This window comes from Solanum dulcamara, chromosome 6, assembly GCF_947179165.1.
Source record: "Solanum dulcamara chromosome 6, daSolDulc1.2, whole genome shotgun sequence".
In the NCBI taxonomy this organism is placed as follows: domain Eukaryota; kingdom Viridiplantae; phylum Streptophyta; class Magnoliopsida; order Solanales; family Solanaceae; genus Solanum; species Solanum dulcamara.
Genome location: NC_077242.1, coordinates 14,461,614 through 14,473,360, shown reverse-complemented (window position 1 = coordinate 14,473,360; position 11,747 = coordinate 14,461,614). Strand labels below are relative to the sequence as shown.

General features: G+C 32.9%; 1 protein-coding gene across 1 annotated transcript; it reads right to left on the bottom strand.

Annotated features, from left to right (window-relative positions):
• Positions 1–863: 863 nt before the first annotated feature.
• Positions 864–7,518, bottom strand: LOC129892338 (uncharacterized). The gene is made up of 7 exons (XM_055967914.1): positions 6,936–7,518; positions 5,269–5,416; positions 4,545–4,736; positions 3,895–4,023; positions 2,694–2,863; positions 1,426–1,556; positions 864–1,226 (listed from the first exon to the last, which is right to left on the bottom strand). Exons 1-7 carry the CDS (start codon positions 7,159–7,161, stop codon positions 1,131–1,133), a joined length of 1,092 nt encoding a protein of 363 aa, XP_055823889.1. The 5' UTR covers positions 7,162–7,518; the 3' UTR covers positions 864–1,130.
• Positions 7,519–11,747: the final 4,229 nt, after the last annotated feature.

Genomic DNA, 11,747 nt, shown 5'->3' with positions numbered 1-11,747 from the left:
GTTAATTTAGCTCTTGAATAAGCATTGTGTATTATAAGTGAAAAAATGAGATGTCTTTTTCTCTCCTGCAAAGGTCTTCTTATAGAGCATAAAAAGACTAGCTGAAGGCTGTCCTATAATTCGTGGTTGATGAGTGACAACTTCATTATCATTGTGCTTATAATCGAGAATAATAATATGGATGGGGATTATTGACCTCATTCCCTTTTCGTATCGAGCTCTTTCTTGAGACCTATGATTTGCCCACATACAGATAGTGCGTCTAGTTAAATGCGATTGAAAAGTGGAAGACGAATAAGAAAACATTTCAAAAACTTCTAATGCGCGTGATGATTTCATGTGTCCATAACTCACAAGGCAACATGGACTTTCAGTTTGCATGCCATGTATTTGTCAAATTTATTCATCTTCGCATGTCACAATGTCAATCTAAATCAGAATTTTCACTGGTCAAATGAACTATAAAACTGAACCTCCCATCAGGGCAAAATGCAGCTTGGTGTAACATGTTGTCCAAAATAATCTGAAATTTTGTATGTTTGTTCCAATTGAGGCTGATGTGTATAACTAAAGATGTGACATGTTTTATATAGTTAACATAATGGACACTTGAGAACACATGCAAAAGTTTTTTCCAAAACTTGAGCCAAAAGTGTAGTAAAAACGCTTTATCAAATATTCGAACACTGAAACATGTTTAAATGAAATATACTTTCAAGTTTAAGGGAATGTCAATATATTCCGCCAAATTTGTGCTTATAGTGTCGATAGACACACTGATACCTCATTACTCCAAATAAAGAAAAAGAAGACAAGACTCCTACTTCTCAGTCATTTGGAGAGTAGGAAAAGAGAAACAGGGAGGAGGTAACATAACTTTTGTAGTATAAAATAGGGTTAGAATACAACAAATGATAAGCAAAGACTTAAACTTTATCTAACTAATAGCAACTCAGTACATAGTCAAACCATTCCCACTAACTGGGAAAAAGAAGCTGAACCTAAGCAAGAGGAAGAATCTATATAACAAAAATGGAAAAAACAACACAAATATTTTCCTTTGTGGAGTATATGCTGAAATAACCTTCCATTCATCCTTACTGCTGTTGCTGTACAATTGATCAAGTCTCTTAAGAAGAATAGGTTTCACTTCTCAGAGTCCCTTGTCGACTATATCTAGCCAACAAGTTCCAAGCAAGCAAAGCAGCTCCAATGGCAGGTTCCACCTAATTACAAAGAGTTGAGAAAATGAGATGACCAATTTTGTTGAAAGACACTTCTAGGCAGTGAGCCTAGTGATGTGCAATGTTCGCAGAACCAGTTAACATTTCTCACATTCCAGAATAGCGTTTTTGGTGAAGTTTAACCTTTTTATTTTTCAATATGAGAAACTATATTGATCGTTATTGAGGGAAATATGCTTACCTTTGGACAAATAGGATGAACCCCAGGGAAGTCTTTGCATATACAGTTAATTACTTCTCTTCCTATATTCCATTTCCTGTTGGCTTCAAGAACACCTCCAACCATAACAAGAGGAAATGGATCATTTCCATCTACAGAGAATTTAAATCAAAAATCAACTTGTTAGTCACGCCTGTAGACAATTTTGCACAAATGATGAGGTAAGACAAGTTTGACGATGCAATAAAAAGGAACATCTTTGGGGAAAATAAAGAGCTTTTAATAATGAAGTCAACTAAGGCACACAATTTCTTAGCACACTGGATTGCCACTGAACAACAAGTATTAATGACTTCGCGAGCATGCTACATCTTGATAAATCTTATTGAGACCTGATAAATCACCCAGCATTTTCAAATAAATTATACATCACACTTTAAATTAAAGAAGAACTTTCTCCCAAGGTAGGGGTAAAATCTGCGTAAACCCCACCCTCCTCAGACCCCACTTATGGGATCACACTGAGTATGTTATTGTTGTATTTATCATGTATTGTCATACCAACATATCTTGTTAATAATTTTCTTAGGACTTGGAGGGATTCTTTTGAAAGCTTAAGTTATAACTAATATTTAGCTTTAAAGATACAACTAAGTATATCATTTACTCCTAATATTTGACACCTGAAATAGCAAAACATTATCCTAGTTATTCCCCTTTAAAAACCTTTAAGTTGGCCTTGGCAACTCCCACATAAACTTTAATCTGATGGAGAAACACATTCCACTAGCTTGACATCAATTCTCAATCAGATGATACAATTGTCTACATGATCCAAAATCAACCGTATAATTGTGGAAGTCCATTATTTGGAAAAGTCTAAAATAATTGAACCTGTAAACATTTAATTTATGCAATCTCGAGAAGAAGATATAAAAGTGTAATTGTTTCAGATCACTATTATTCCTTTTTCCAGCACCACTCTTCTTACAATGACTCTCGTATAGGCACGATGCCAGCCAAGCATATAGTAGCAAAAGATCAAACCATGGTTTAAGTGCTGTTATATCTAAAATACTTCAGCACGGTTCTCTGGAAAGTCATATTTTCAGAAGAAGTAAAAATATCAACTGATTTACCAAAATTTTCAAGGCTAAGTTCAGTGCTTGGAGGTAATAAATACAGAGAGACTACCACAGACACATACTGAGATTTAGATATGAAAGATGTCAAAACATTATCATGTAAATGCAGCCCCATTGCAATCACTTAATTTATTGACAGCATACCTTCACCACACAACTGTAGTCTTCTAACAACAGCTTTAACACTCGAAGCTAATTCTTGAACCGCATCTCTCAATATCTTATTTGCTACTTCATCACCTCCCTCTGCACAAGTCACTACCACTGGAACAAGAGCCGCAATCCGAGCCCAAGATGGATCTGAATAGGTCCACCTGAAAATTAATGAAAAAAATGTTCTGACCCAAAGAACTCTTGTGACTACAAATCCAATAAGCGCCATGAAGAAACTACGAAAAACAATAGAAGTATCTAAACAGAAAAAACATATCAAGAAGATCTTAGTAGTTCAAGGTATTACTATTATTCTCAAATAGAAGCTTAGAGTAACTGCCTATCAAGAGCATAGGTATATATACTGTATATATGTTACAAGCATGTAACAAGAAATGAGATATCCCTTCAGGGCTATGTAGAAATCAGTAACGACATCCATGATGTAGGATAATGCCTATGAAAGAAATTTTCTTCAGGCTAATGAAGACATGAGTATATATGATTGCATTGAAAATCAACCAATAAGAGATTAGAGACCCCCATAGTTTCTCTGCAATGGATGGATGAGTAAAAGCATGATTATATTTTTATATTTTACTCAAAGTCTCAAATAGGTTACTACGACATTGCCTCCATGGGAGTGAAAACTTTGTTGATGAAGAATATTGTCTTAGAGCATGCAGAGTCCTATTTAGAATCAAATTGCAACCTCTAATATATGTTTCAAAGTGCTGGGTCCATGAAAATACAATTTGGCAAACACCCAAGGGACACATGGACTCCTTTCCCTGCTAGATAATTTTATAGATGAGAAATGATACTTTGATTAATCAAAAAATGGATTATATTTTGGACGAGGATAACTCATAATCAACATAAACATAAGCTTGCAAAGTTAAATATATAACATCGCTATGCATGTATAATTTGATAACTGGTGAATGTTTCATAATATAGTTCCTTTGACATCCAAGGTGTCAAGTTCAAATGTGTTCCCCATGCATTTAAAAAGAAAAACTCTTTAACAACATGAATTATGTCCACAAATGTGCATGCATCTTTTCGATAACAAATTTTGACAGTATGATCTACTGTTTTTTCATGTCTTTGAGGCAGTAAATTACTTAAAAGAACAACTGACTCATAAGAGAAGTTGATGAGATTAATGATTCAAGTTTTGACCAAGTACCCGATAAGCTCATCAGGAGAAGAAAGATCCAGCTTCCTTAGGATACTTGATGTAAGTGCAGTGTATGGACCACGACCATCATAGTCTCTAACTGCAGCAGTCAATGCCTGTGCAGCTATACCATATCCACTGCATGTGAACAAGAAATAGATCCTTTAAATTTAACCAAACAAAGGAAAAGTACAACAAGCAACAAAATTAGAAAGCCATTGCTGCCTAGGTAAATCAATAGGACAAATGTAGAAAACAAAATATCTCGAACTGGATCAAACAAAATGAGCTCTATAGAGACAGAAAGATTGAGACAGCATAAACTAATGGAAACTTAAAATGACAATTGGTAATGGAATCTGGTATGGGTTTGGAAGATGTAACCAAACAGAGAAACTTCCACTAGGAATGTTTTAATCTTGAATATGAGACAGCAGCAAACTAAAGAAAAAAAATTTAGATGAAAGTGCCCATCTTGTGATCTAGTTGTCAGCCAAATATCTCAAATGAAGCATCACTACCAACAACTTTTATTGGCTCTCAAACATTCACCGTAGACAATGGACTTGCGAGGTGCGGGAGAAGAAGCCAAAGGATGAAATATCACTTTAAATCATGAAAATTAGATGACAAATGCAGTGAAGCCGTGCAATGCATACCTTCCCCAATCTCCTAATACAGGCCCAGCACCAGCAGCTCGAGCATCTCTCCCATCTTTAGTGAAACCATAAGCAATTGTTCCTGTACCAGCAATAAGGACACAACCATGAAGCTTTCCCATTGTTCCACTTGCAAGAGCTGCTACAGCATCATTCTGAACAAAGAATTGGACATGGGTGGGGAATATATCTCTACAAGAAATTAAGGGAAAGAGATTTAGGGGAAGGAAACATACCAAAGTAAATATGAAGTCGAAGAAGAGAGAAATCATGAAATATAGCAGATAAACAGCAGTGTGATGAATCCAAATAAAGAGCAATGAGAAGTTCAGAAGACAGGAAGAAAAATGAAAGAGACTCTCCAGTCACAACTCACAAGATGATGTGCCAAATGGTGACTCATGGAGTCATGTCTCCAATTACCAAGTAAGAAGGATAAAGGGCGATACAATGCATCTTCAGTGGCTAGCAAGAGAATTTTCATTAAAGATCATATAATAATTTTCAAATTTTCCAACCATTTCAAACAGCCTTGGTACAATTGAGTATTCAGAGAGAACAGTATTTCGTCTGTAATAGCACATCATTTCACCTCGTAGCAGCAGAGGGCACACTAGCAACACAGCATATAGAAACAAGCCACTAGTGCTGGACACACACAGTAAAGCACATGAATAAATTGATATGGAAAGACAATAAGAAAGCGCCAATTTTTAAAACATACCTAAGCCAGTTCATTATTCGTTCTATATCTGTTGGATGGTTGACACCAGAGACAGCCAAACAAACAGCTTGCACACAGAAACGTGTTGAGCCTGCTTTTGAAAGAGCATCAGCCATGACTAGCTCTAGAGCATCCCTCGCGGAGCTTTCTGTAAAAAAAAGAATTTACTGAGAACTATGTGAAGTAGAATACTGATCCTTAAATAAAGTAGACGAAGACGAATAACAGTTTCCTGTCACACATACTAGCAAGTGTCTACATAGAAAGAAAAAAGTTATTACCTTAAACTGAAGCTAACTGTTTTCCCCTCCCACAAACAGATATCTGCCTTGTCCATTTCCTCAAACAGAAAGGGATCAGGATATGGTCTCATCTCCTTGATATTTTATTTTCTAGGATAGCAAGTTCAAGTGTTGAAGCGCATATTTCCGAAAGAAATAAGATTACCTCAATAAGATATTCCTTTCATTTCTTCCAATGTGTTGTTCATGCGATCTGGTTTTTTTGGGGGTTACAAATGAACCTCGGATTGAACAAAAATATCCCCTCCCATATACTAAACCGTGGAGAGCCATGAGTAGTTTATAGTATTTGTCGTGACGATACCTTTCAACATCAAACAGACTTCTATTCACCACAAGACAACTCTGGAATTTAACTTCTTTTGTTTTTGCTTTCATGGTATATGTCCACTCTTTTTAATCAACCATTAACTTCCCAGGACTGAATATAATCCGTTTGGAAAAATCTTTTATTGAAAATGTGTTAAGAAGTCTCATATCGGTAGAGGGATGGGAAATTGGTCTCCTTATATGGACTTGGACAAACCTCTCCTCACGAGCTAGCTTTTGGGGTTGAGTTAGGTCCAGGTGTTATATCTTTACATCGGTAGAGGGACGGGAAATTGGTCTCCTTGTATGGACTTGGACAAACCTCCCCTCATGAGCTAACTTTTGGGGTTGAGTTAGGTCCAGGTGTCATATCTTTACAAAATGCTATCGAAATAGTTCCAGCTATTCGATTTAGGGGCAGAAGCCACTCCTTTTCCTAATTTTCCTGCATTCTCTCAATAGACAGGCCACACTCCCTTTCTTAGAGCAGGATATACTTTCTTAACTCGATAAAAAACAAAGTATCATGATATGTTGTTCCTAGAAATGAAACTTTCATACTACACACCATTCACTAGTCAATAATGGTGATGGTCAGCCAAAATTTCAGTCTTTTCACTGTAGGTATTACAATAGTATCTAAAGTAAGGGAACTTATGGAGACAGATTATTTTCAGTGATTAACACTATTAGTGCTGCAATACATGATTTATATATCCCCAATAATATATCAAAATGTTTCCAAGTTATAACAACAGATAAAGAAAGAGATAATGGTCAAAAACACACCTAAAATATCACATTTTTGCGAGTTTCATATCTAAACTATAAGTGTTTGTGTTTCTACCTAAACAATCACCGACTATTTATCAAAACACGTGTCGAAGCTGACTAGACCAAGTTTTGAATACAATCACCAAAAGGCACCAACTTAATTTGCCCATAAATTTTCGTCATATTTTGATAAATAGTTGGTAGGTAGGAAATGCAAACACATTCAGATAGAAAACTCGCAAAAATGTGATACTCGTGTGTTTTTGACGCTAAAGAAAATACCTCCCACGCTGTTGTGATTGGAGCATCCAGCGACGGCTCGTGAGAGGATGGGAGGAGGATCGGGTAATTCATCAGCAAAAGGGATAAGAGGCATACAAACACAAACAGTACAAGTTGTATCACCATCCAATCCCAATATCACTTCTCTCTGATCACAAAACCCATCTCCAAGAAGCTGCATTTCTTCCTCAAAATCCCATATTTCTCCATTCCTATACCTCTTCATTTTTCACTCTCCCAGTGAAATTGGCAGGTGAAATGGGGGTTCTTGAAGCTGAAGAAAAAGAGGGAAAAAAACATAATTTAATTTGATTAGTAGAATCCATCCATAGAATAGAATATTGGGACGGCAATGAAAAGACAAGGGCGTATGAAATTGACGGATGTTTTCTTCTAGGGATAAAATAAAGATTGTTTTGTTGGACTAATGTTTTGTAGCTTTTGGTTTTCATATTCATACAAGGACTGCAGAGTAAAGAAAGCTCAACAACTTTGTTTATAGGCTATTTCCCCCATTTCTCTTTGTATCTTTCTCTTATTTCAGACTCCCATTTTTACAATCTTTCGATCATGCAATGTGCTTCGCCTGTCCGTTTCTTGTTCAATGCAACTCTCTACATGGTTATCACACATGCACTGTGTTTTCTTATTATTATATTTTATTTGATCAACTTACTAAATTAAAAATACTTTAATTAATTTTTTTCATCTTCTCCTTGCAATTAATTTTTTTTTTAAAAGTGCTCACACTTGTTTGTAAAGTTCTACCCTCTTATTTATGATTTGCTAATATACGCGAAAGTGATCAACTAATTTGAGATACGGAGAGTAACTCACATCGCAGAAATCAAAAGTTTAATCTTAAAACAGTACAATTGAATTTGTATATGTGGTTTAGAAATATTTGGGCTACATTAGTCAACAATAATAACAACATATTTCGTGAAATTTCATTCAGTGCGATCGGAAGAGGGTAGAGTGTACTTAAGCCTTACCACTACCCCGTGGAGGTAGAGAGACTATTTCCCAAAAAAATCTCAGCTCATTTGCATCAAATCCAAATAAAAAGAAGAAGAAAACAATGAAGAAAGCATAGTCGTTAATTAAAAAGAAAAGTTGTGTACAGTCTATAAGAAATAAACAATACAACTAGTACTAGGAAGGGCACTAACAAGCCTAAACACTTGCAAGGCAAGACAACACTTTACCCCTACTAACTTTTTACCATAATACGCAACATCCACTCTTTTCTATCTAAAGTCATGTCCTCAGTAATATAAAGTTGTGTCATGTCCTATCTAATCACCATTCCCTGATACTTTTTCGAACTACCTCTACCTCCTACAACTAGCCTCTCGCACCTCCTCTACGCATACTCGAGTCATCTCAGTCTCGCTTCCTTCATCTTATCTGCCACAGGGGTCACTCCCACCTTCTCCCGGATACATAGATGAAAATTTCAAAACAACCACATTTTAGCATTTAATAGAACTATTCAACTACACTTTCAATATTTATTGAAAATAGCTATATTTTAATTTGCTATGGGATTGATTTATGTATTTTTTTCGTTAATTTAACTTAATAGAATACAACTTAGAAACAACAAATTAGAGAAAATCAAAGGAGATAATCTCTTAAATTAGGTAAATAGTGCTGAAAATATATCATTACTTACGCTAAATAGTAGGAGACAAAAATAGGCGATAATTAATGTGTACAGAGATTATTTCACTTGTCTTCCTCATCCTTTATTAGCGACTTTGAATTCTCCATAGATGATCCTCCCTTTTCGTAGAAGGCAAGTCAATTGATCAAGATTTTTGCTGGAAAAAAAAAGAGATCCACATGACCACATCAGTGAAGAAGATTTTGAATACAAAATTGGATCCGTATGAGATAATTGACCGAAAAAAATCATTGAAATATATAATTGGTAGGGAATTCCAGTATGATCTTCGAGCTATAATCGATCATGTATGCAATCACAAGTTTAATTAAATTTAATTATGATGAATCGTGAATTAATTTGGAATAAGTTTCGAATTCAATTTGTTTTTGGAAATAAAAATTCAAAGTTTAATTTCATATTGAATTGGTATTGAAAGCAAAGAAGTTTTATTTCAAATTCAAAGTGTTTCAGATACGGCAATTGAAAGTTTTATTTCAAAATACTTTTGATTGTGATTATAAATGATTTGAGAGAAATTGTATATTCAACATGATACATTTTAGAATACAATTAAGATTCAAAATATATCTTTACTTTGTAATTTGTTTGGAATACAAATATTGATTGGTTGAATGTTTTGATATTTTGTATGTTGGATGATTGGAATACAAATTGAATTAGAATACAATTAACTGAATATACTAAAAATTCTATATTGAATACAATATACTTCTTGAATACAAAACAAATAAAAAATATATTTTTTGTCGTGAAATACAATGTGTTTGTAATATATTTATTTTTGAGAATCTTACTTATTGTTATAAATTTGTACGTTTGGATGATTGGAATACAGACAAATATGAAATTCATTTTTGGTCGTGAAATATAATATGTTTGTAATATAATTTTTTTGAATCTTACTACGATTGTAAAAAAAAATCCAACACACAAAATAAATTCGTAAATATGAAAAAATCGCAAAAGATACGTATCAAAAATAAGATATCTAAAGTAATGTGATGAGAAATCTAGTAAGCGGAATCAAGCAGAAAATGATTTTTTCTCCAATAATTTAGTTCAGGAGACAAATAGAATCTCTTTATTCCATGATTCGATGAAATATCTTGAATTTTGTGCTGAATTGCTAGGTATAGTACATGTATCAATCAAGTGAATCTTGTTCTGGTGGGATCAATTCAATAAATAAAAAAAGCAATTTGAGTCGGTCTTGAAACAATTCATTGCATTTTCTCTTAGACTTCGTAGGTAAATCCATTTTATTATTCAACAATGAGCCACTAGACACTATGTATCTACTGCACGTACTTAATGCATATATACTTATGTTGTGTAAATCTTTTAGAAGATTTTTCCAATTTAGAAAAAAAGAAAGAGGGAATTGGATGAGAGAGAAGCGGGAAGAACCAAAGAAAGAGGAATATCGATGATAGATAAAAAATCTAGTTTTAAAATATTTAAAAATTGGAGAGAGAAAGTGTGTGATGGAAATGAATGAGAGAGAAAAAAAAAATTAGTTTTGTAATTAAACTGTGGCCTAACTATGAGATAAGTTAGAAACTAACTTAGGATGCCTTTAATTTACTATATAACTAAAAAATTATTCTTTTTATAATATTTATAAACTGTGATTGTTTTCAATAAATAAGTTATAAATTTTGTCTAGTTAGATAATTTTTGGGCTAATTACACCCTATAGCCATTTGACATTTTTGTTTTCAAAAAACATGGCCATGGCCTTTAATTTGTCGTAGTAGTGCCATTTTAGCGACTGCATTACTTTGGCCATTTTCTTTCTTACTTTAAGAAAAAAAATTATTAGTATTATTTTTTTAAAGAGCAAAAAATCATTGTTTAAATTTATTTTTATTTTTTAAAATAATTGTTTCACTTTTTTTGTGGAAAAAATAAATATTTATGTCGTTTTATTTTTTTATTTATTCTTTTATTTATTAAGACGAGAATGCATGATAGTCAAATAAATATCGATACATTACACAATTATTTATATAATATTGATACATGATTATACACATTTATACAATATCAATATATTACATATATGCTACATAATTATTTATACATTATATATATACATTTTATACATCATTTATACAATATAAATATATTACATATATACTATATAAATTTATACATCAAATATACATATTTATGCATCATTTATACAATATTGGTACATGTTTATACACTATTTATACAATATCGATACATTATATATACACTACAGTTGTATGTACATTATGTATACATGTTTATACACCATTTATACAATATTATAGATGAAAAGAATTGCATGAAAAAAAAATCTTATAATTTTTTTAAAAAACAAAACGCAACAAAAAACAAAGTAGAATAATTATTATTTTTAAAAAAAATAATGCTGCAAAAGAAAAAAAAGGGGGAATTTTCGCATATAGCCACTCAAAAATATTTTAATTATGTCCATAACTATAGATTGCTAATTAAAATTTGTAGCTATAGTTATAACAGCGTTGGTATAATTCGCGCAATATTTATATACGTTTGTATAATTTGCTACTCATGTCGCAGTTTTTGTACAACGTTTGTATAACGTCAGTATACAATTCATGCACAAGTTTGTATAATTTGCTATACAATTTGTAGTGTTTGGATATTTCTCTATATAATTTGATTCGCACACAACATTTGTATAAATCGCGCGAATTATACAAAACTCAACTGTATAATCACACGAATTATACAAAACTCAAACTGTAATTACAGTTAGATATTTGCCGCAAATCATAATTAATTCAAATAATAGCAATGTTAGCTAATTAATTAGTATATGTTTGCTTATCCGCGTAATTTTCTCAAAAAAAGAAGTAAAAATGGTTTGCCTTGGACAAATTTAGGCTTTTTAAGTTTTGAGTCCATGACCTGCCTTGGTCCGATTACAGCTTTATGGTCTTGAGCCCATGACCTGACTTGGGCCAAATTTGGCTATTTTTTGTAAATAGAAAAATGACTATATTTATTGTAAAGTAATTACACTTTAGAGAAAATTACGTGAATAAATAAATATATATTAGTTAATTAGTAACATAACTATAGTTTAGCTAATTTACAATTCGCCA

Coding starts and splice junctions, on each gene's coding strand:
- LOC129892338 (XM_055967914.1), bottom strand. CDS start 7,161: ATGAAGAGGTATAGGAATGGAGAAATATGGGATTTTGAGGAAGAAATG. Junction 4,737..5,268: donor CGAATAATGAACTGGCTTAG/GTATGTTTTAAA, acceptor AATTTCTTGTAG/AGATATATTCCCCACCCATG. Junction 1,227..1,425: donor TTCATCCTATTTGTCCAAAG/GTAAGCATATTT, acceptor CTTTGTAATTAG/GTGGAACCTGCCATTGGAGC.